Source organism: Perissodus microlepis, chromosome 7 (genome assembly GCF_051167445.1).
Source record: "Perissodus microlepis isolate ML-2025 ecotype Zambia chromosome 7, ASM5116744v1, whole genome shotgun sequence".
NCBI lineage: Eukaryota > Metazoa > Chordata > Actinopteri > Cichliformes > Cichlidae > Perissodus > Perissodus microlepis.
In genome coordinates, this window is record NC_140467.1 from 22,142,120 (window position 1) to 22,167,676 (window position 25,557).

General features: G+C 39.6%; 2 protein-coding genes across 2 annotated transcripts; both read right to left on the reverse strand.

The window, feature by feature from the left end:
• Nucleotides 1-1,051: 1,051 nt before the first annotated feature.
• On the reverse strand, nt 1,052-6,348 carry borcs5 (BLOC-1 related complex subunit 5). Its single transcript, XM_084934191.1, has 4 exons — nt 5,894-6,348; nt 5,464-5,607; nt 3,707-3,864; nt 1,052-2,805 (listed from the first exon to the last, which is right to left on the reverse strand). The coding sequence occupies exons 1-4, from the start codon at nt 5,949-5,951 to the stop codon at nt 2,572-2,574; spliced, it is 594 nt and encodes a 197-aa protein (XP_084790317.1). The 5' UTR covers nt 5,952-6,348; the 3' UTR covers nt 1,052-2,571.
• Nucleotides 6,349-7,161: 813 nt separating this feature from the next.
• On the reverse strand, nt 7,162-25,521 carry smc1b (structural maintenance of chromosomes 1B). The gene is made up of 25 exons (XM_084934193.1): nt 22,253-25,521; nt 21,727-21,915; nt 20,969-21,081; nt 19,426-19,629; nt 17,701-17,939; nt 17,249-17,507; nt 16,928-17,068; nt 16,750-16,832; nt 16,395-16,602; nt 16,068-16,253; nt 15,715-15,906; nt 15,492-15,638; nt 14,758-14,895; nt 14,487-14,603; nt 13,996-14,102; nt 13,765-13,906; nt 13,142-13,287; nt 12,533-12,686; nt 12,279-12,377; nt 12,038-12,194; nt 11,155-11,309; nt 8,531-8,682; nt 8,149-8,218; nt 7,885-7,995; nt 7,162-7,790 (listed from the first exon to the last, which is right to left on the reverse strand). Exons 1-25 carry the CDS (start codon nt 22,359-22,361, stop codon nt 7,671-7,673), a joined length of 3,738 nt encoding a protein of 1,245 aa, XP_084790319.1. The 5' UTR covers nt 22,362-25,521; the 3' UTR covers nt 7,162-7,670.
• Between the last annotated feature and the right edge of the window lie 36 nt (nt 25,522-25,557).

Here is a 25,557-nt window from a genome sequence, read left to right on the forward strand (position 1 = left end):
AAAATCTGTGAGGGAAAATCCCAGTAGATCAGCACTTTCTCAGTTTGCCTTAGACCTGCAACAACCACACCACATTTAAAGTCACTTAGGTAAATTTCTTCCCGATTCTGATGCTCCGTTTCAAGTCGTCTCAATGACCTTGGCTGTTTAGAAATTTGCTGTTACGAGCAGGTGTGTGATGAATCTATATAACAGAAAACAAGAAAAATCATCATAAATAGGTAAAATGTGTGAGCTTAGAGCCTAAATTACCAGACTTTTTCCCATTTTCCCAGAAATGTGTTCTCTTCCTCAGAGAAATAGGAAATGGGTACACTCGCCCACTAGCTTTGGTCCAGCTCAAAATTGAAACTGCACTGATCAAAACTCTCCAAAGCAGCAGGTTATTGGAAGGTGTTATTGTTTCTGAGTTTTTTTTATACAATAAAGAAGATTAAAAGTCAGATATTAAAACACAGGAAAGAAGTAGCAGCCATTAAAGCTGGTCAACTGAGCATTTATGCCACAGGCTCTGTTAGTGATTGGTGTAACATATGTTTTGTTTTTTATTATTATTATTATTATTATTATTATTATTGAAGTTTCTGCCTTCACAACACTTAATTCATTATTTTGCCTAATGCTTTCCTGCCCATGCAGGATTAGGATTATCATTGATTAAATGTAAAAAATTAAATTAAATTAAAGTTGTGAAAAACAGACAGAGTCCAAAGTGGTGTCTTTAAGTCTTAATGTAATTTATCAGCAGTCTTCAGTACAGTCGATTTATTATCAGACACAACAAACTTCGAAATTCTTAAGACAATTTCACATTCCCTTTTAAAAAGTGATTAACAGATTCAACTAATGTTATCACTCTAAAGCCCTACAAATGTTGATCAGGGTAAATAAAACACTAGGGCTGCACAGTGAGGGAAGCTAAGCTTTAATCTTAACTTGAGGTTTTCATTGCTGTTAGACATGAGCATCCATCACTGTTAAAAAGGATATGACATAAATCAGTGTGTTATAAACTCTGTTCTAACCACAAATGAAGCTCTGACACAAGGAATGAAAAATAAAAACAGGTGGCCTCGCAGGAGCAGGCTGTTTTATTTATTTTTACAGTGACAGTGAGCATGTACAAGCTAACAATCATTCACTCTCAAGTCTTAACATCCACACTCAAACAGCTGTTTATGGGCAATGAGACACTCAGCCAGTGAAATGTGTTATACATGCACCACCTAGTGGACCAACATGTCCTCACTACAGCTGCTGCAAAGTGTTCAGGGCCACCTTAAAGCCAATTTCTAAATTAGTTTTACTGGCATTTAAACACACACAAAGGTCAGTGATGCATCAATAAGAGAAAAAGTGTCTATTTTCTACCTAAAAGAAAATAAATTGTTGAGAGCATGTTACACAGGCACGTCTTCTTGACAGCTTTTTTTTCTCCTTTCTCTTCTTAAAAAAAAATAGAGGCAGTAAACATGAAACCACATAAAATCCCAAATCCATCCCCTGTAAGGGTAGCGAACATGGCAACTACTCAGTACATGAAGCCATCAAGTTAACCTGATCAATTTCCCCAAAGAGATCAAAATATAACAAACTGTTATTACATTTCTGCTTATTAACAGGTCAGCATGTAAACCTTTGGTGTGCAGACCAACAGTCAAAGTTAATGCTGACATTTAGTGCAGTGATATGAAAGCCTTTTTTGTAACAGAAGTCAGAATCCAAATGTTTTGTGTCCACCTCAATTTACGTTTTTTTATCATTCCTTATGAAACCTGAGCTATCAGCGTCTATATACAGTCCAAAGTTTCTATTTTTCACATATTTTGATTGTGAACAGGCTTGTCACAGCTGCTCAAGCAAAAACATCCATTTAAAGTCTTCCTTCCTACACAAACCCAAGTACACAAGATTTCTGATTTTACTTCCACTACACAATTCCGATGCTCATTATGCAATAATACTTCTTTTTGCTCTTTATATCCCAAAATGAAATTTTAACATTGCAAAGAATGCACACAAGCACTTCCGGGATGGGATATGATGACAAAGTAACTCAAACATCATGATTACAAACACACATTTGTAACGATCCAAAACTAACGCATCACAAATTATGGAGCAGCTGGCAAGTGTTAGGAGGCTGTCCACAAACCTCCAGATCAGCAGCTTTAGATGTTTTTATGTTGCTCACATTCATATCAGAATCTTTAAAACATGCAAAACATCTCAACAACTCCCAGCTTGATTCCCTTGGGTCACGTGTACCTATGAATGCACCCAGAAGGTTATTGATCAGGATAGCTTGCAGGTGTGAAAATGTATTTGCTGATCTATTGATTACTGGCATGTGTGTTCAGCAAACCTGGCTGCAATAAATAAAATACACATAATTGTTTGTGACTTGGAGAACGAACCCAAGCAGCTGCAATCACACACAGCCAAGCTGCAGGCCTTCTTTAAATGTTACAAGTCTTAGATTCTCTCCAGCTGGACAGAGCTGCTGTTCCTCCTGGATGGAGAGTTGCACGGAGACTCAGGTAGGAAGCAGCTGTGTTTATTTTCAAGAGTCTACTTGGTGGCGGATTCCCCATCAGGCCTCATGCTGAAGGGCTCCAGGCGTTCACTCTCAGGCAGCATGTTGTTGAGGCGCTCCATCAGCGGCACCGTCTGGTCGATTCCCATCTGGATGCGTCTCAGGATCATGGACATCTCGTTGACCTTCTGGATCTGCTCGGCGTACTTGGCATACCGTTTCTGGCGTTCCTGCATTATACTGAACAAGGTTTCCACCGACATGTCCATCTGCAGAAAAACAGAGTAAACATAGGTGAAAAAAACCCAAAGTGTCCTTTTAATTTGATTATTTATTTATATTCTTTTCATTTTTCTTCTACGATATGTAACGATTTTAGATTGATAAGGAGGCCCAATTTTATTTTAATGCAAAGACTTGTACATGTTTATTGTTTTTGTGAGCAGCTGTGTGCTTGCACTGAATTGTGGTTCAGCATTACTGTTTATCTATTCATTAAGGACATTCCACTGTGTCTTTAGTTAAAGGAGGTAATAAAGAAAGCACAGAGGCTCCTTTCCCGAGTATTTAGGGAATCTGTCCAGCTCTTAATACAGCTGCCCTGTGGACATTTGGGTCACTTCTCTCAGTTAGGAAACATTCTAAGTAAAACAGACTATTCCCACCCACAACTGAGTTAATGGAGATTATATGGCTATAGGTCAAATCTGCAGAATGGCCTCATTCTCCTCACCTGGTCTTCTCCCTGACTTTTTCTTAGTGCTTTCTGTTTTACACCCTCCACACCTACCATTTAGCAAGTGCACACCCTGCAGACTTGTTCCATCTAACTGTATACTGTATATTTAATTGGGATATTTTGAGTTTATTTAAACATGTATGTGGTCTTTGTGAGTGGCTCCATAGTGTAGTGGTTTACACATGCACCCAACAAGCAAGAGATAAACGGCTCAGTCCTGGGAGGAGACGGAAATCCCTTTGGTGCTGCATCACAAAGAGCATCCGGAGTAAAAATCTGCCCTTGCAGAGAGAGCAGCCAGCCTGTGACAACAGCCAGCAGTGCTTATGGTACTGGTACTTTTTTTTTTTTTACATTTTCTGACAAAATATGTTTACATCCCATGTACATATAGTTAATATAGTTATTTAAGGACTTAAAAACAGTCTTACCTCTTTGATCCTCTTTACAAGAGCATTCTGGTCGAAAGCCACAGCCTCAGCACACTGGTGTAGGTGGTCCTGGTACCGGATGCAGAGCTGCAGAACCTGAGCGGTGTCCAGCCTTTCAAGACACACACTGCTGGGTGACGTCTGGCCGCTCAGCACTCCTGTGGAGAGAAAAAGCAAAAAAACCCCGACTTACTTGAACATGCAGGAACACGGTAACACTTGACAACAGTGTAACACTTGGTAATTACAGTAATTAGCAATGCACAGGATGTGACAGAGCTTTGCAGGCTGCTATTTCAGGAGTGTGCCTACACAGGAACTTTGGTTCATTATCAGCCTTCTAACACAGTGCTAATAGGTTGCAGCGGCATTCAGCTCCACTACACAGAATTTTAAAATGAACTGATTGGAATCAAGATGAAAACTCAGCACATGTGAAAACTGAAAAGAAGGATGCCAGACAAAACATCTGAAGAGTATAATGAAGGCGTACCTCAGGTGATCACAGAAATCCAAACACTGTTACACTGCCTTTACAGCTAATGTTGCAGTGCAAAGTTATTTAGTTTTCTATTTTTTGATCAAGCAAAAAATAAATAAATAAATAAAAACTGTGGTCACTATGCAGTCTATGTATTTCAGCTAATGTGTACGTTGCACCAAATTGGATTTGCTGCCACTTGATAAATGTAAAAATACAACATAGGTCATATATTGTGCTACGGATGCATTTAAATGCATATTCTGTTATTTACATCAATTATTTCCAGGACCCAGTGCACCAGCGTAGGGTCTGACAGTGACTCCAAGGATTTTATTCCGATACCCAATGGGAGTGAGGTTGCTGTCACATGCACTCGGAGTGTACCTGCTCTCATCTTTTCACAGATGAGAGCAGGTACACCACGAGATGGACCTGCCAATTCGGGTATTTAATGGCCAACGGTGCCAAGCAGTAAGCACAGGGCCTGCTAGAACATGCTGGGCCCTCAGGCTACCATCATGAAGTATGTTTCGCATTGTTTTTTCAGAGACATTCTGAAGGTTATTCTGGAGGTTATTTTGCAGCTCCGGCAGTAATGATTGGTTATGGACCTTCTACAGCCCTGTCCAGTTCTCCTAGAGTAACTGTCTGTCTCCCGGAATCTCCTCCATGCTCTTGAGACTGTGCTGGGAAACACAGCAAACCCTCTGGCAAAGGCACGTATTGACGAACCAACATGGAGGAGTTGGACCACCTGTGCAACCTCTATATCTATCTATATATCTTTAAGAGAGAGAAATTGTAACAAATATATCATTATAGTTCTTTAAACATACTTTGGGTCACCAAAAAGAACTAGATTAACTACAATGTAGTAAAATAAGGTAATTATAAACATACTTGCAAAACAGTTCACATTCTGTTCACTACCGTGTATTTACCAATATAAGTTAAGATATAAGAAACACAGAAATCACTTTTTTGGCACAACATCAGTCCTTGTAAATAGGAATGCAAAGATCTGGTACTGTATTTTTATTTCATTTCATTGAAATCGGTCCAAAACTGACTTGGGTATGGGACATGAGTCAATCTTGCCCTGTGTTTACTCCACCATGCAGCAGCACACCGGGTGGTATACTGCTTGTTTTAAACTCTGGCCATGTTTAATATGAGCACCCGCCACTAAAACACTATACCCAGATCCTCTTTTACAGTCTCTTTAAGTGCCAAACAAAAATCCGTGACAGCACTCCGGAGACTTAAACGTTACCTTTCAAAAGCGGCTGAAACGTAGGTATCTCCTGAAGCTTGATGACATCTGGGTCGTTGTGGATATTTCGCATTGACTGAGTCCCCTGAGCCACAACCACAATATCATCCATCTTTGCCTTCTGTTTTGCTGGAGATGGCACCACTGCAACGACAGAAATGTAATTAAAACCAAATCTGAAGCACAGCACATGTGGAATATGTGTAACTTTTAAAAAGCTCAGTACCCACACAATTTGACAGCAGGACTTTCATTATTATATGTATACTACTAGTAGTGGTGCTACTACTGGAGGGTGCATGCAAATAGGATTTGTAATACCGATGACTGTTGGTGCAGGTGGCTTGACATATAATCCGAACCTCAGCTCGGTTTACTTTTCATTAAAACTAACCTTAACAGAGAAAACCACCACGGCAGACAGCCTTACCTGATGAGCTGTAATCGGAATGTTTGTGCTCCGCATCTCCGCTCTGTTCCGCTCCCATGGTGCTGACGTTAGGTTAGCAAACTAGCAGTTAGCTTCAGTTAACGTTTTCAAAAACTGGAGTTTCCTGCTAAACACCAGTTTGTGCAGAGTTCATACGGTCTACAAACAGACCCTAAACAACTACTGGACCAAGTATGTAGGACCAGAGGAAGTAAAAGGGCTGTTGGCTCACCGGTTTAGGCTAGCTACTAATTGCCAGCTAGGATGTGTTACAAACGGGGTTACCGGAAGCTCGTTTGATAAATGAATCCCGAGCAAATGTTTCTCAATGTAGCGATTTAGCTCTGAAGAATTAAGAAATATCTGCATGACAGCACAACAAAAATGCCTGTGAGCAGACTTCAATTCGAAGCGAGGATACACTTCCGTAAATAGTGATCACGGGGTCTGCTTCTTAGCTGTAAAGTGCTCAATATTACCGCCCCCTACTGGTGGCCAGGTCGCATATACAGCCTTATTGTGCGTATATTTATGTCTAAGGCTCTGCGTAAACAAGACTGTATCTCAACAAAAAATGTCAGTGGAGCCCCTACAAAGTGCTATTTTTCATTTCAAGTTATTTATTTTGTAGTTTACTGTGAATACTTTCATATGCAAACAGCCATCACAGAAATAACTCAGCTACTCAGCTACAACTTTTACTTCCACCTCACTATTATTAAGATCTTTTTATAACCAGGTCTCATTGCTTTTCAAGCTATGCAGTATGGAGTCTTTAACACTTTGCTACTTTTTAATATCTACAGTAAATTATATCTTAATGTTGAATCAGCAAGAATTTCAGTGAATCACAAAAATATAAAACACATTGCTGTGTTCTCAATTATATGGTAGCTGTGTGCATCCTAAATTCAATTTAGCACTAAAATTATGTTATGAGTGTATCTATCCTGTGCATACATAATAAGTTATTTGCATATTAATGCGACAGATGGTCAGGAGGTTGATATCACAGTATCTTCTACACTACATCTTATTAGCACAAATAATTTGTCTGCAGTAGACAAAATATCATCTTATGCACCTTCATGGGCTCTGTAATTTGTACATGGCAAATAATATAAAACAACAATATTATGCTTTTAATATCATAACTCAATCCACAATGGTACTGGGTAATAGGTAGTAAAGCAGAATTTGTTGCATTTAAATGGGAAACACTTTAAAAAAAAAGGCTGAAAATATAACAGCAAGATATCACACACATATTCAACTTAGTGGATTTTTAATGAACAGAGCATTTTCCAACTTCAGTGGTAACATTTACACCAATAACTTCAAAGTGCCTAATGGGAGAACAAGCACATAAACAGTCCTTCAAAGGCTGTAATGTGTGGTTGCTACATTTTATATGAAGGGTTTTTTCTTCTTCTTTCATTTTTCACCTCAGTTAAAAACAATTAGCTTTGTAAGCAAATTAAAACACACAACCTTCTCATAAACATAACTTGAGGTCAAAATTTGTCTGAAAAAAAAAAAAAATCTTCAGTGAATTGCAAATAATTTAAAGAACAAGAACTACTCTAAAACAGTCAAACATAAAGATCACCATTTGATATCCAAGATAACTCCACTGCCTGCACATTTAGTCTGGACAGTTCCTCTGTGTAGTCAAAATAGAAGAACACTAAGAAACAACCACATCCATTAAACAACGCAACAGGCCACTAGACAAGAAGAAAACATAATGGATTCATGCAGCTGATTCCTGTAAAGCTCAATCCTGCCTTTTGTCGGAGCTGGGCTCTTTGTCAGTCTGTTTCCCATTGTCATCTTCAACCAGAGGATAGGGACGTAGGTCCAGGGTCAGAATGCAGCTGAACATGCATTCATCAAACTGCCAAACACAAAAGAATAATGACTCTATTGCCTGGCATTGTAGGAATTTAAACTTCTTCACTAATTTTCATAATTAATGAAAGCTATGTTACATCTGAATAGACGCCCAGCAGAGCGTCTGCCTTGGAGAAAAACTCCTCCTTGAGAGAGATGATGATGATCTGCATGTTCTCCCTGGACTCCTCTCTGATGAAACTGGTCACCTGGAGACAGTGAATATTTGCACTTGACATATTGCCCACAAAAGTTTCCTTTCAGAATGCAGTAGGCAAAATGTATTTGGTAAATATACAAAAATAATATAATGTCCCAGTGGTGGATATTAATAGTGAATGTTTATGCAGCTTGACTCTTACCTTTCCAATGTTAGTGTTGTCCAGGGCTGCATCCACCTCATCCAAGATTAAGAAAGGAGCAGGCCGGAAGCTGAGAGAAGGAAACAGAACAGACACAGTATACTAGGAACGTGGGTCAGGAATATGGCATCACTTTGTGTCAGTCAGCATAATCAAATACTGATCACTAGGGCTGCTCAAAAACCATAATCACATTATTTTGGTCAATAGTAGTTTATTATTTAACATGATTATTCTGCAGCTTAACAAGCGACATACATTTATTAAAAAAAAAAAAAACAGGGTTTTCTTTGACCTTAAACTATAATTCACTGAAAAAAATACATTTAATATATGCAACACATTTTTCATGTATTCTACCATGGGGTGACTGCAGTGTTACCTGTGTATGGCGAATATGAAAGCAAGGGCTGCGATGGCTTTTTCTCCACCAGACAGGTTGTCCATGGACATGAAGCGTTTCCCTGGTGCTACACAGTTGTAGTTGATGCCACCCAAGTACGGCTCTTCTGGATTTTCTGCACTCAAAATGGCCTGGAGCACAAATCACAGACAGCCTAAATTTTTAATGAGGTTTTATTATTTAAGGTAACAGCTTCTAAAATGCTCAAGTTAACGAAAATTATGTCCAGTTCAGCTTGTGCTGGATCACGTATATTCAACTATACTAAATGCCCTTCATGAGGAAATCAGAGCAGGAGAGAAACTTTGATATATGCCAGTAGATATACAGTGGCTTGCAAAAGTATTCGGCCCCCTTGAACTTTTCCACATTTTGTCACATTACAGCCACAAACATGAATCAGTTGTGTTGGAATTCCACGTGAAAGACCAACACAAAGTGTTGTACACGTGAGAAGTGGAATGAAAATCATACATGATTCCAAACATTTTTTACAAATAAATAACTGAAAAGTGGGGTGTGCGTAATTATTCAGCCCCCTGAGTCAATACTTTGTAGAACCACCTTTTGCTGCAATTACAGCTGCCAGTCTTTTAGGGTATGTCTCTACTAGCTTTGCACATCTAGAGACTGAAATCCTTGCCCATTCTTCTTTGCAAAACAGCTCCAGCTCAGTCAGATTAGATGGACAGCGTTTGTGAACAGCAGTTTTCAGATCTTGCCACAGATTCTCGATTGGATTTAGATCTGGACTTTGACTGGGCCATTCTAACACATGGGTATGTTTTGTTTTAAACCTTTCCATTGTTGCCCTGGCTTTATGTTTAGGGTCGTTGTCCTGCTGGAAGGTGAACCTCCGCCCCAGTCTCAAGTCTTTTGCAGACTCCAAGAGGTTTTCTTCCAAGATTGCTCTGTATTTGGCTCCATCCATCTTCCCATCAACTCTGACCAGCTTCCCTGTCCCTGCTGAAGGGAAGCACCCCCAGAGCATGATGCTGCCACCACCATATTTGACAGTGGGGATGGTGTGTTCAGAGTGATGTGCAGTGTTTTCCGCCACACATAGCGTTTTGCATTTTGGCCAAAAAGTTCCATTTTGGTCTCATCTGACCAGAGCACCTTCTTCCACATGTTTGCTGTCCCCCACATGGCTTGCGGCAAACTGCAAACAGGACTTCTTATGGTTTTCTGTTAACACTGGCTTTCTTCTCACCACTCTTCCATAAAGGCCAACTTTGTGCAGTGCACGACTAATAGTTCTCCTATGGACAGATTCCCCCACCTGAGCTGTAGATCTCTGCAGCTCGTCCAGAGTCACCATGGGCCTCTTGGCTGCATTTCTGATCAGTGCTCTCCTTGTTCGGCCTGTGAGTTTAGGTGGACGGCCTTGTCTTGGTAGGTTTACAGTTGTGCCATACTCCTTCCATTTCTGAATGATCGCTTGAACAGTGCTCCATGGGATGTTCAAGGCTTGGGAAATCTTTCTGTAGCCTAAGCCTGCTTTAAATTTCTCAATAACATTATCCCTGACCTGTCTGGTGTCTAAATCCAATCGAGAATCTGTGGCAAGATCTGAAAACTGCTGTTCACAAACGCTGTCCATCTAATCTGACTGAGCTGGAGCTGTTTTGCAAAGAAGAATGGGCAAGAATTTCAGTCTCTAGATGTGCAAAGCTGGTATAAAATGCATAAAATGAGAATCACGATTTTTTTGCTTAGAATTGAGATCACGATTCTCTCACGATTTTCTTTTCCAATATAAATATTTATTGCACTTATTAACTGCACATCAACTTCGTAACAGTTGAGACTGAACATAAAAACAATAAATAAACATAAAAACAACAAATGTCTCACATTTTGTCGTTGCCGCAAAATGTTGTACTGCTTGAATTTCCGTCTCCACCGTTGCTCGACACTGCGTGTATAGAGCAGGTAGTGCAACAATAGAAAAATAGTTGCGGGACGGCACTGTGTAGCGTTTGTCTAGGGTGTTGATCATTTTCCTAAATCCCTCGTTTTGCACAGTGTTGATGGGAGCCATATCTTTGGTCAGGTGATAAGTAATAGCCTCCGTAATTTCTTTGTGCCTGTGGGAGTTTGACGGGTATAGGGAAGCGCTGTATAAGGTTCCCGTTATTGATGTTTGGGTGGTTGACCGGGACGGATTTTCTCCTGTCACTTTCTCGTCATCCCTGACGTGCTCTCCGTTGTTTTTTCCCTGCCAATTTTAGCAGCCAGCTTCTTGGTATAAGGCTCCGCCCTTGTCATTTGTTGAGCAGGAAGAGTGAGCGCTTGTTTTCATGCAGATTACATCCCGGATCAAAATGCGGTACAATCGTCGTTGTCTTTTTTTTTTTTTTAAATCGTTGTCATTTGGAAATGAGATCGCACATAAGTATGAATTGAGATCGCGATTTTCTAACGATTAATCGTGCAGCCCTACTGAAGACTTTAATGAATATATACAAAATTCACTGTTTTTGTTCCGCATACGGAGAAGTAATTAAACACATTTTACAAACATAACTTTGAAGGAGAAAAGAACAACGAAAATATAAAAATTGAAGAAAAAACATCAAAGTGAAGTTTGTCTGTCTCACCTGGGCGCTGTTGTTCCTGCAAATTCTTTTATAGACCTGATCGATTATGACAGACACGTGCTCAAAACACTGACTGAAGAGGTGCAGGCGCTGGGATCTGACTTGCTGAAACTCCTGATTACACTTCCTGGCTGCTTTAGTGCTGGCTTCAAAGGCTGAGTGACAGAAAGAGGAAGCTTAATCATCAGTCCAGGTGCTTCACTTAACACACTATAACATGCAAAACGCACCCGTGGGAATAAATGAATTTCAACATGAAAAATCTGTCTGCTTAGACAGAAGCAGTCCTCTGTTCATTAATTAATCAAATAAACAGTTTGAATATCTTATGAAAACAATATAAACGTATAGATAAACTGGTTCTGCTGATTGTAGAAATACACCAATCAGGTATCACATTATGAGCACTTGCGTAATATTGTGTTGTTCTCCTTCTGCATGCAATGTAGCCCTAACCTGTCGAAGAATGAACTCCACTAGACCCCTGAAGTTGTGCTGTTGTACCACCAAGATGTGACCAAGAATCCTGACACCTTAAGGCTTTCAGCAATCTGAGTTACAGTAGCTCGTCTGTCAGGGTCATTCTGGTTCATCACTGTTCGTTCTTTTGATAAATGCTGACCACTACAGACGGGGAGGTTTGGAAATGCTCTGACCCAGTCGTCTGGCCCTCACAATTGCTAAACTCGGTCAAATCTTTACACTTGTCCATTTTCCCTGCTTGTAACACGGCAACTTTGAGGACAAAATGTTCACTGCTCCCATTAGATAATCAGTTTTATTCAATTCACCTGTCAGTGGTCATAATGTTATGCCTGATGGGTTTATATTGCACCAGCTGTTTCAGTTTGAGGTGAAAAACTCAACAGATTCACACAAATACCTTCCTTCACTCCCTGTAACTTGTCCTTCACCTCCCTCATTTTCTCCAGTGCTTTCAGGTTAGGGGCAGTGGTGCGCTGCAGCACTGCCTCTATGGAGGAAACTGACTCCCTCAGGTTCTCCAGGGAGGCCTCTACTTCCTGCTCAGCCTGCAAATTCTGACCATACACAATGGGTGATACTTGCTGGTTCTATAACCAAAGAACACCAATAGAGAATAAGTATGCTGCCCTGTTTTTCACCTTGAGCTCTGTCTCCAGCTCAGAGTAGTCAATGACTAGTCGTGCCTCTCTCTCATAGATGTCCATGGTGGCTGTAGTGCTTTCAGAATCTGTGTCCAGCTGCACAGACCAGACAAATCAATGATCATCTATACCAACACCACAGTACTTTAAACCTTTCTTTCAAATTATAATTTGAGCTGAATTTGATAAACAGTCCAGGACAGGAATGATCAGTCAAGTCAGAGTAGATACCAAACATCTCTGTGTCCTACCTGCACCTCGCTGATTTCATTCAGGCTCCCTGACAACAGGCTGATGGGCAGGTTCTGGATTTTGCAGGCCAGCAACAAGTTGTGTCTAGTCAAGCGCTTTTGCTCTATAGCCGTCTCTGTTGTCATCACCTCTCGCTGAAGCTTCGCCAAATCCCTATTTGGAGAAATAAAGAGAAATAAAGTCAGAGAACAGAGTCCATGACAAAACATGATACACAAGTCAAGTTTTGACATGGACTTATATGGTAACTCATGGCATTAGGTTGCTTAGGAAGACGGGAACGTTTTGGGAGTGATGGTGGAGAGAAAACAGCCAATTATAACACATTATTGTTACTGGAAACAAAGCTCAAAGAAACTAATTTCATGTATATTACTGATGGAAAAAATTACTTAAATGCATCAAAAACAGAATATGTTTTTAAATAACAGTAATAAAGACATATCAGCAACTGTAGTGGGTTAGATGCAACTTTTCTGCTACCTAACAAACGGGAAACCTCACAGCAATACAACAATCAATACAATCAGCAGTGGTGCAAATGGTGACAGTAATAACTGCACAAAATCTCAAAAACAGTGGCACTAGAAGCATTGCAGAGATGTTACCTGTTCATCTCTTGAAGGACTCGAGTTTTTTGATCCAGCTCAGCCTTGGCAGCAGCCACCTCACTTTTCTTAGCTAAAAGCTTGTTCTTGTGCTCAAGTAGCTTATTCTGACCTTCCTCAACCACTGCCAACAACTTCTGCTCTTCCTGGAAGGGAACACGAGCGCTTGGTTGAAAAATCTGCAAAAATCGAACTTAAGATCCACAAAGGCAACAGCCAGAAATAACCAGAAGTAACCAGCACTGTTGCCTCATAGCCAGAAGGTCCTGATATCAAGTCCACCATGACCCCGGGGCCAATCTGTGTGGAGTTTGCATGTTCTCCCTGTGTTTGCGTGAGTTCTCTCCGGGTACTCTGGCTTCATCCCACAATCCAAAGACATGTAATTAGTGGGGTTAGGTTAATTGGTAACTCTGAATGTTGAGTGTGTAGGGTTGTCTGTTTGTATGTGTTAGCCCCGTGGCAGACTGGCGACCTTTTCAGGATGTACCCTGCCTCTCGCCCTCAGACAGCTGGAATTCCCCCCCCTCCAGGATAAGAAGGGGAGAATGGGATGGATGGAAAATATATTGCTATGAATGTTTGTCATTTGCTTTATAACAACATAAAAAATGGAGACTTACCTTTCTCTGCTCAGTCATAAATTTCTCTTCCTTACTGATGGTATCCTCCAGTTTTTGGACCTTCTTTCTCTGTTGCTCAAGCTGTTTTTGTTCATATTCAATGCATGTATTTAAGCGGGCATGTTGACTCTCAAACTCCAGCCTGAGTTGATTATCATAAAAACCCATTAAAGATCTGGCTTTTAAAGTTCATCATGTGACACAGAAAATACTGGTGTGTGACTGAAGTACCGTTTCTTATCAAGCTCTGTCTGCTGTTTCAAGCGCTCCTGCTCAAACTGTCTGATGCTGTCCACTCCGATCTCAGCGCAGAAGTCAGAAAACACCAAGTTTTCTATCTAAATACAGAGAATAGAGAGGATCCATACAACATCCGATATGTGCAAGTGTAACCAGCCACAAGACAAACACTGTATTTGGAAACCCACCATTCTAGCAGACCGTTAATAAAGTTACTCACTGAACACTTCAAATTCCATTTTGCTTTTGTAAAAGTCTGAATCACTTTACAGTGTTAAGAATTAAATGGGCCAACATTCATGAAGCCAGCACAAAACACTGCAAAAGTTATAAGTTCTGTCAATTGTTAGGATTTACTGATTAAAAATACTGAAAAACTGAAAATTCAGAGACAAAGAAATTTCTCCAACAATGAATTCACTTGCAACAGAAGTTCAACGGCAAACATTTCAATCTAAGTCATGATATGTTGAGGGCAGCACCTGGTCAAGCTTGTCTCTGATCTCCTTAATCTTTGCCTCTTTTGTCTTCACACTCTCCATCTGCATCTGAATCTGAGAGTCCAGGTTTGCCAATTCACTCTCCAGACAAGAAATGTCCTGAAAACATATGACAGAGTAAATACCAAGAAACTGTAAGCTCAGTTGATTTCAACACCTGTGTGAAAAACACTTTTGCGCCCTATTAAGTCTCTAAACTTAGAATGATTGTGGCATTCCAGAACATTTTATATCAGAGTTGTGTGGCTCATACCCCTTGGCATTTAGGGATATTTTTCTTCCGAAGGTTTTCCAAGTCATTTTTGGAGTATTTGAGGCGGGTTTGAGCACCCTGAGCCTGTGCAACGATCTGTTTCAGGTCCAGCTCTTTTCTCTTCAGCCTCATCAAATCCTGGTACATAACCAAAACACAACTTGATTCCTGTGCATAAAATACAGTGTGTATAAACCAAAACAACAACAAAAAATACAACAATTTATTATATTTCAGAGTTCTAAATTCCTTTTCTTTGCACTTACACATGCTCACAGATTTCAAACACATAGTGAGAGGAATGCTTACTTGTTAAGCTGGTAGTTTAGTATATTTATCAGTTCTCCTGGTTGTAATAGAATAGAATAATCCTTTATTCTAATCTTTTATTCCCCCACAAGAGGAAATTTGGTTGTATCAGCAACCAAATTTAATATCCCAGTGACTACTGAAATTATCATCTATCTTTAAATATTTAATTGCTCTGTTCTCTGGTTTTCATGTCCCAGTCCTAAAACATCTCTGCATGCTTGAAAAACGTCTGCAAAGGATATCAGAGTAGATTATTATTGCTGTGTTCACAGCTTCTCCAGCTAGCGTTCCCTCAATTAACATGTATTATAAGAATTGAGACATCCTTCAAATAATGGACTGAGATGTCAAAGGGAAGAGGACAAAGGAAGAGGAGAGGAGGCAGAAAACAGAGAATAAGGAGAGCACTTAGTGTGACTCACGCGTAACTCAGTGGTCAGCTGGGTCTTGCGTTCCTTCAGCTGCAACACGTCCTTCTCTTCCCAGCAGCGAGCTTTAGTTCGCAGGTTGCTGGAGCCTCCGGAGATTACGCCTGACTTTTCAAACATTGTCCCTTCAAGAGACACTGTCTAGAGTAGACGTGACAGATTACATTTTTTTATGGTTCTCTCTCAAATTAGTGGATCTCAAAAGAGGAAAGTTTACCTTAAAGCGTTCCTGTCCATCAAAGGCCATACTCCTGGCTTCTTTGACTGTTTCACACACAAGAGTGTTACCACAGACAAACTGCACCACTTTCCTCAGCTGGGTAGCAACTGTGGTAGCAATAACCTGCACAACATCCACCACCATCTTGGCACCAGGCATCTCCCTCAGTCGCTCGTTCAGTGGACTCAGCTGTGCACACAGAAGTGATGGTTAGGAACGACAAATTTATACTACTTGGTCTACTTGAACTACACCATTATTTCTCAGGGCCTTTTATAAGGTTTTCCATTTTTAACAAACCCAAAAAGTCCAGCTATGATTTAGAAAGCACAGCTTGATTTTTCCCTTACAATCAAGTTGTCGATGGGAAGAAACGTCTCGCGTCCCCTCCGCTCCTCCTTGATGAAAGTGATACAGTCACGGGCTACTTTCTCTGATGCTACGACGATGGCATTCATGTAGCGGCCAAACACCTTAGTGACAGCCAGCTGGTACTTCTTATGGATAGGGCTGCACAGGTCGGACAGACGGCCATACTGAAACAGCACGTGTCACAAATTAGTTAAGAAAATTGTACAGGCAGTGCTAGTGTTAAGAAAAACAAGGTACGTTAGGTGTTATGTCCCAAACCACAGTTTTGGGGAATTGCTGCAGCCTCACTATTTACTGCTTCTCACCACAGTTTCCGGGTAGAGTCTGCGGAGCTTTTCTAGCAGCTCTTTGTGCTGCAGCTGCCTTTTGTTCTCCTGTTTGTCCAAACAGGCATTCCCCAACTCCTCCATCACCTGATTCAGCTCCTGGTTCACCTCCTTAGTACGCTGGTGGCCCCGCTGCAGCTCTGCACTAAGGCTCTCCTCCTGCTGCCGGTACTCCTCAAGGGATGACCTGAGGCATACAGTGCTTTCAAAACAACATATATATCTATCGAACAACTATACAACATATATTAACACCTCGCTGAGAGTGAAAAAAAAGAACAAAAACAGCACAATTTCCTTTTAGCGTTTAGTGGTTGGGCTAAACACAACATACTTGCAGGTCTTGGTGTACTCCTCTAGCTTCTCTGCTCTGCATGTCAAATCTTCCAGCTGTGTTTGGTTGTACTTGATAGCGTTCTGTGATGTGAAACAGAGGTAAGATTAGACTGAACAGCTATTTTATTGATTTAAATATATCAATGCTACAAAAAGAACTGTGTCATAGAAAGTACCTCAACTTCCTTTTTTCTGCGCTCGTCAAAGGCTATCTTTACCCAGTCTGCTTTCACCTCCCAGTGAAGCTTCTCTGCCTGCTGGCTGAGGACAGCCCCCTGCTTCAAGGCAAGCTCCTTCAGCTCTTTGTATCGCTCTGACTGTAGCATAAAAAAAAAAAAATCATAACAGAGTCCCTATATATATATATGGGAGGTATAGTCCCGCTCCTAAAATTCAGATAATTTATCTCCAGTTATCATTGTTTCTTTTAAGGCATGGTGTAGTGAAAAGTACCTGACACTTCAAACAAAAATTAGCAGGAATGAAATCTAACAGACCTGATCCATGTCGAGCTCAATGTCTCTTCCACGGGCAGCTCCCTGTTCCTGGACCTGCTTCTCATAGTTCCTCCAGGACCTCTTAAGTTGAGAAATCTCCTGCTGATGCTCTTCCAGCTCCTGCTCTTTGGTTGAAAACATCCTCTGACTCTTCTTCAGGGCATCACGGAGATCCTCCGCCTTCTTTACGTGATGAGACGTGTTCACTTTCGCTTTTATGTATTGGGACCGAGACTGGGACAGGATTTGCTCCTGTGTGCTGTGTGAAAGAATGAAATGTTTCCAGTTTACTTAATTTAATAACAGATTTTTAATTATATCTGATTTGATTTGGATTAAAAAGGTGTCACCAGTGGCTTTCCTGTAAATGAAAACAAAATTAGTGAAATGAAAATATAATGCATCCATTTATAGACCTTCAAATTTGAAGCCATAAATGAAAACTAACACACCAGATCTCTTTGTCAATGTGTTGCTGCTCTCTTGTGAGCCGTCCATGTTCTTTCTTTTGAGTTTTGACTGTCTGCTCCCCAATCAGCAGTTTACTGTTCATTGCAGCTGCAGCCTCCTGTCTCTTCTTCAGAGTGTCACTAAGAGCACTGATGCCCTGCTCATTATGGTAGAGCTCAGCGAGGCTCAGCTGCAGGCGGCTTTGGTGAAGTTCATCCAACAGTGCCTGGTATTTCTGTGCCTGGAAATATGAGCAAAGATGAATAACGGCAACTCACTGTGAGGAGGAACCGTATTCTGACGCAAAGGCCCGAGGAACATCACTAACCCTCTCATATATCGGATTGAAAAAACTGTTTATTGGCAACTATTCTCAGAAACATGGAGGTAGAGATTCTATCAACCATACCTGACTGTATTCATGGGGCCAGAGCAGGCTGGGTAAGGTTAAATGTGGATATGGTAAGACTGTAGGGCCGTTCGATATAACGATATATATCGGTTGACGATATGAAAACGTCTATCGTTTCATTTTATGCTATCGTTTGTTTCGTGGTGTCGCAAAATAAACTGTTTACAGCAACATTCTTTCATCGTTTTGATGGTCACTGTAGAATTTCTTAAACTTCTATCTTTCTCTTATATTTAATATAACCACACTACCGAAGGACAAGCGACTGTTTTTACGCGTTGTCGTTGTTTATTTTCCACATAAACCTTTCACAATAAAGCTGAAGATCCTTTTGAGATTTTTCAAAATAAATTGAATCACATGAAATAGTATGTAGAGTGTTTACAGACGAGAAGCTAAAAAGAACCGTCAGGTGCTAAAAAAAATAAACCTTAGAACAGGCTTTTCCAAGCAGCACGCCGTGTAATAAGTACTCACAAAGAAATTTGCGGCCGTTTCAACTTATTTAACACTCAACTCCAGGTACACAACGCCCAGCTGAAAACACTTCACGCAAGTCAAGTTGCCCGAGATTCACAGAATTTACAGAAGATGTAAAATTTTTGTGATATATATTGTTGTCGGGACGATAAATGTCTTATATCGGGATATGAGATTTTGGTCATATCACACAGCACTACAAGACTGTAATTCACATTGGGAGTGATGACACACTGCATCAATCCAAGGTCACTAAAATTAGTCGGTGTGTAATTTTGCTAAATCATTGCCATACTCTGTAGTTTTCTCTAGTGACATCTTGAGCTCTATGCTCTCCTTATAACTGCCTTCTGAGTGGTGTCTAAATATGGGCTTCATGGATAATTGGAGAAATTTTGGGTAAAACCTGGTCATGTTAGGAGAGATCCCACTTTAAATGGAGTGATTCAGCAATTAGCTTTACTCCTCATTGTAATGTTGGCTTGGTAATGGTGACTATGAAGATGTTTCCAATGCAAATGAATTCACACAGGTAATATCAGGGAAAACGTGAATTTGCAAGGATGTGAACACCCCATTAGATCTCACAAGTTTAGACTGGGAGAGGAAAACTGTTCTTCAACATCATTTGTGACTTTTGGGGTGTTTGTGTTTTTTAAAGTAAAATAAGAATGCACATTTAAGCCCCTTATTCAAGAAGCAGCAATAGTGACATTATAATCTATCTGCTGTCAGGCACACTTATGCCATTTGTAGGCGCATGTATCTAGAGACTCCACATTTGGGGATGTAGAAGCATGACAGAACAGAGAAAAATAATTTCTTGGTATGCTACCTCTATTTTTTCCTGAGACACCTGTTTCCTCTCGACAGTAGCAGATTTCTTCTTGTTAAAGTGAAACTGAGTGTCTTCTTTGGCCTTCAGCAGGGCCTCTTTCTTCTTGTTGTATTCTGCAGCGTATTCTTTGGACTGACTGATCGATTCCAGCATCTTGGTTCTCTCCTTTGGGTCCTTCAAAGCTATGGACTCCACTGCCCCCTGGTGAGAAGCAAGAGGAGTACAATCTTTGTAAGACATCTCTTACCAACAGCGCCAGTTAAAAAAAAAAAAAAAAACTCTCACATTTAGTTATTTATTAACAATTAGATGCAAATGGCCTGGTGAGCTTGTTTTCATGCAATGTCTACACATATCTACACATTCAGCATTCAGATAAGGATTCATTCCTTGTCTGAGTGTCACTGTGGATGAACAGCTTGTGCCATTCAGGGTTAGGTTCAAATTTCTACAGTACATGCCAAACAAGCCCATTAAGTATAGCCTAATGATCTTCTGGGTTTATGATGCATGCATCCCCTGTCAATACTTGGAATGGTTTACAAACAGGGGAAGAAGGTAAGAAGAATCTGAGGGGAAAACATTGTCCAGCACTTGTGCAGTAAATTGAGAAATACAAGAGACAACATCACCACAGATAACTGTTTCTCCAGTGTGCCTCTTCCACAGTGTCTGCTGCAGACACTATTGTGGGGACTCTACAATAAAACGAGGCAGACATCCTTCCTAAGATGAAGGTTTCCGAGTCCAGGGAGGTTTACAGCACAGAGTTTACACTCAAAACTTTGCATGGTCAGCTACATCACCAAGAAAGGAATGGCTGTATGGCTATGACTCCTCAGCATGATGCATCACAACAAAATGGTGGATGAAAATACCAGAAAGAGGAAAAACATAATTTATCACATTCTACAACAAGCCCAAAGGAGGTGTAGATACCAGTGCCTACACCTTTTTCATGGCTCAGCACCCTGAATTCAAGAACGGCATCACCACAGCATGGCAGGCCTTCCTCAATGAGCTCTCAAAGGAGCTTGTCACACCACATATGAGAAGTCAACTGGAAAGTTGCCCCCAGCTGCAAACCCCGATCACTGAAGCAATGGGAAGGTGTGGGTGACAAAAGCCACAACTGAGCCACAGAAAAAAAGCAGACCCACTTATGGAAGCGTGTAGGGTCCAGTCTCTCATGCATCTAAGGATTAATGCAAGGGTTAATGTGACAGTTTACTGTTAGCAATCTTCTATGTTTGAGTAAGTATTTTTAGCGTGTTATATTTGACTGGTTATGTGTTAATTAACTTCTTATTGTTTGTAAATCACTGACCCTAATCCCTGCACCACAAAATATGCCATTATATGGTAAATACAAACACTTTGGGGCATATTTTTCAGTTTGTTGTACAATACTGCAGTTACCACAGCTATAATGTGAAAACTGACAAAAAAAAAAACACTACAGCAAACAAATCTGGCAAAGTTAATTTTTTTCATGTTGACTTTCAGTAAATCAGTGAAGTGCAAGCCTCTGGCACTTTACCTGGAACACCAGACAGTTTTGAGCTTTAGTCAAAATGCCAATCTTCTCAAGCTCCTCCACATACTTGGCAAAAGTGACACGTAGGCCATTAATGTGATACTCAGAGGAGTCCCCTGAAAAATACAACAGATATCAAATGAAAATGACTGGATTAAAAACTGTATCCTGAGGTAAAACATGAATCAGCCTTGGGTGCCAAAAACCTGATTACTTCTAAAAATCAAACAAAACACTTAACCTCCATAAATCACACAAAGAAAATTATCAACAGCCACAAATACAATTTTTTTGTATTTTTAGGAAAAACTCGAATCATTCCTGTCTTAATGGTTCTTCAAGTTACATGTGAGAATATTAGGTAAGTATCAGGTAAGATCACTAAACATGCTATGCTGGTGTATAATAGTTATAACTGTGTACTTTGTGTATGCGTATTATCTGATCATTGCCAGTACATAATAATAAAGGTGGTTGCTGCTTTATTAGCATTTTCCATATAAATCTGGCTTCTTTATGAGTTAGCACCCAGCTGTCAGTTTACATTATCTTTTTTTCTTAGATGATTCTCTTATCCTAGAAAAATATTGAATGTTATTAATGTGATAAACTTATATTAAAGGACCATCATTATATATGAAAACATGCATAAACAAATATACACATTATTCGCTATAATTTTAATTTAAGTTTTACAGTTGTTATTTTTGGCCTTGCATATGCTACCCCCAGTAAGAAAAAACTTGGCAGAGTCCACTGACCTGTAATGATCCTACAAAAGACCGTCTCTTCCTCTTCATCACTGCAGTACCTCATGGCCACCCTGGCAGTGTTGGAGACGGGCTTACCAACGTGAGCTCCATGGATCAGGTCTTTCAAGAGCTTGACTCGGAGAGAAGAAACCCGCTCCCCCATGACAAAGCTTAGGGCATCCATCACATTAGATTTACCTAGTATGATTTAAAATCATTGACATAAAGTTTTCAATATGAATTTATTTTAAATAACCCAGCTCTGGTAGGACGACCATACAGCTAGCCTGACTTTTTAGGCAAAGTCTGTTAACATAACAGGCGGGATTTAGAGGTTGTTCAACTATTTTTCGTATTCCTTACATGAAAAATACAATTTCTGAGTAGATGATGTAGTCCTAAGAACTACATCATACTCTTTACTTAGCAAACCAAAAAGAAATAAAGATATACTCCGCAGGCTAGCCACTAGCTTAACAATTATTTACCATTAGCTAGCTAGCTAGAACACTTCACCAATAAAAACTTTACTTACCTGAGCCATTTGTGCCAATTATGCAATTAAATCGCAAGAATGGTCCAATAATTTGTTTTCCTCTCCATGACTTAAAGTTTTCAATATCTAGTTGTTTTAAATAACCCATCTTTGTAAGTGAACCCTGAAGCTTGTCTGAGGCGAGGCCCTCTAATGTGGCAGACAGGACGTGGAGAGGCGGGAAACTACCGTCTGCGTTTCCTCACATTAAAAATATAATTTCTAGTTTCTAGTTTTAAACTGAGTAAGCCTCTGATCTGTTGTTGTTTTTTTGTTTGTTTTTGGTTTTTTCATTTTCTTTCACATGTACTTATATATGCTTTATTATTACAAAGGGCCACTAAAAGTATGAAAAAAATAAGAGGCGGTTGTGGGGGGAAATTCAGAAGATTTTCTACATTAAAATGCAAAATTTATGAGGGAAAACTATCAAATGTATAAGGAAAAAATGGCAAATCTTCAAGATGAAAGTGGCAAATTTATAAGAAAAAAGTAGTAAATTTGAAGTAAGGAAAGTTACAAATTTTAGAGTAAAAAATGGCAAGATTTACTAGAAATTTTACAAGACATTTCTAAGAAACTCCTCTCTGGAAAACCACCCAAGCACTTAACACTATAATCCCTATACCATAAGGCTTCAGTTTATCATTTATTATGGTCCATGTGCCAAACAGCTAAAGATTAATTTTATAATTTGTCAGTTGTTTCTCGCTGTACCAAAAATCCCATTTGAATAGCACGAAGGTGTAACCAGCGATATCCTTGCATCTGTTCATACTGTAGTAGTTTTTGATACACAAAAGCTATCACCTCATTCAAATTAGTGGGTTATTTTCTTATGAATAGACTGTATGTTTATAACAGTGTGATGATTTTTAGCTAAAATCACAAGAATTTCTTTGTTGCTAAATCCAGTTGAAAAGCATAATCTAGTTAAGTCATCTAATGTTGGTATAGTGTAGAGCAAATCCAGTGTGCAAAGAGATTAGGTTTTCCTGACCACAAAAATGATATTTTTGGAATTATTCCTGACAAATTTAGAATTTTTATTATAAATTTGTCACTTTTTTCTCTGAAATCTATACCCTCACGCACTGTCCCTTGTTTTTAAGGCCTACCTTCAGTGGCTTTAATTTAACCACCACTTAATCTCCATGAACGTGTATTATGAAGAAACCAATTCACTTGCTCAGTAGTTGGCTAGTGAGTGATATAAAACTTTGTGTGAAAGGTTTGGCCTCAGCTTGGTATGGATAAAGATCCATAAAGATATCGTAAATATATGCATGCTATAAAGCTGCTGAAACAACAGCTAGGTGTAGTGTCTAAATCATATTTAACTTCATTTAAGCCCACAAGGCTCATTAATTTAAGAAAAACAGCTCAGTGTAACATCTGCAGCTTAATAAATCAAAGCAGTGAGCAGACCTGATTTGCATCCATTCTGGTTTTGTCATGATCCTGAGTCGTGACCCAGTGTTTAGAGTTTATTGTTATTATTTTCTAGTTTATTCTGATTTTGTATTAATTCTTTAGGTTTGGTTCTCGTGTCTTATTATCCCCACCTGTGTCTTCCCTCTGTGCTCTGTTCGTGACCCCGAGTTTTGTGTTGTAAAACAGTCTGTGAGTTTCCTGTTTTACTTTGTAGGTCTGTGTCTCGTCTTGTGAATTAGGTTCAGCTGTGCTCCCCTCCTGTGTGTCATTCCCTCATTACCTTGTGTGTATTTATAGTGTGTGTCTGCCTGTGTTCCTGGTCATGTTGTTTGTGTTTCTCCGTGTAAGTCAGTATTACAAAACGCTACGTCCAGATGAACAGAATCCACTTTTGGAGATTTACTTACCTGGATGATTGAGCACGCATCAAGACATATTATACTGTACTTTAACTGCATATATGAGATTATTTCCTACAGGACTGCTGTTATGGATATGAGTCATGTTAGATAAGATCCCAAAATCTAATTTTACCAAAATCCTGCTTCTGCTACATTAGCTTTATTTACCTGCAGTGGAAACACCAGTTTTGGTCAAAGCCATGGTATTGATAGGATCTTGAAACACTGTGTGCACAACTTTCATGTTACTTCCAGGTAAGTGAGACATCCTCCTTATTTCTTAGCAACAGCAAAACCCTGAGAAACTAAAAAACCCTTCATGCTGGTGATGCTATCGTCAACCAAATCCTGTGTTCATTTATTTAGATAGTTCTCTATTTGTGGTCAGTTTGTGTATGTGTGTGTGTTCACTTATACAGTAGTTTATTTATAATGCATTCACATATTTTCCCGTTGGGCACGAGTGCAGTTTTTAACAATAAAAGTTTCAATACTGATATGATGCCCAGAGATGTATGAGCATGGACTCTGCTACAGCAGTCAGTTGGTGTCTGCTCTATGCATGACATATTTGACTGATCTGGATAGAGTCCTTACTAACTTCAAGCTGGTGTTCCACAAAATCAAATTGCAGCATTATTTGAAATGAGATCTAGTCTAGACTGTTCTGACTGTGTGTGGTTCTTCCACATGCTACCTGATTGTTAAATGAATAAATCGCTAAATTGTAAAAATATCCTCAAAATTCAATCAGTCAGTTCAATAACTGCCATCAAACAAGAGTCAAAAGGAGGATAATCTGTCTGGTTTATTCTGCAGGAGATGTTGTTAAAAGTCTGATCTATAGCTCCAGCTGATGACAGGACCTGAAGGATCTGCTGCTAATGTTTTAGTACCAGATACCTTTAGTCCATTGTAAGGAACCTATATAGGCTTGTATCTCATTTTATATGGGTTCTTTAAATAAATATACTAAACTTAATGAAATATTCATTAAATGTAACTTATATTTCAAGTCATGAACAAAGAGCATTCTTTAAATATATGTCCAAGAGTCTATACTGAACAGTGGTTCCTCTAAAGGCTTTTCAAGGATTCTTGATGGATATTCTGATTTCTGATTGTTTTAAGCCATCTTTTCCACAACTACCCTCAGATTTTCTATGGAAGCCTGTTCAAAAAAGGCCTTACGATGATCTGAGTTACTAAATCGTTTAGTTAAATAGGAGCAAATCACAGTAGTGGCATAATATCTGAAATAAAATAGCTCAAATTTTATTCTGTGAAACTGAAATGGATTAAAAAAAATACTATCTTAATAAAAAAATGTCAATGTTAAAGACTGAGTGAATGCTTAATTTCTCTACTTTTGCTAAACCCAGCCAGTAAATCAAAGTAAGGTCAGATATAAATAACTGATCATAACTGCCTCATTTCCCCTCACATAATTAATCTTTGCACTCCCAAATT

Coding starts and splice junctions, on each gene's coding strand:
- borcs5 (XM_084934191.1), bottom strand. CDS start 5,951: ATGGGAGCGGAACAGAGCGGAGATGCGGAGCACAAACATTCCGATTAC. Junction 5,608..5,893: donor TTCCGATTACAGCTCATCAG/GTAAGGCTGTCT, acceptor CTGTCGTTGCAG/TGGTGCCATCTCCAGCAAAA. Junction 3,865..5,463: donor GTTTCAGCCGCTTTTGAAAG/GTAACGTTTAAG, acceptor TTCTCTCCACAG/GAGTGCTGAGCGGCCAGACG.
- smc1b (XM_084934193.1), bottom strand. CDS start 22,361: ATGGGTTATTTAAAACAACTAGATATTGAAAACTTTAAGTCATGGAGA. Junction 13,288..13,764: donor TTATGACTGAGCAGAGAAAG/GTAAGTCTCCAT, acceptor GTTCCCTTCCAG/GAAGAGCAGAAGTTGTTGGC. Junction 8,683..11,154: donor GCAGGAACAACAGCGCCCAG/GTGAGACAGACA, acceptor TTTGTGCTCCAG/GCCATTTTGAGTGCAGAAAA.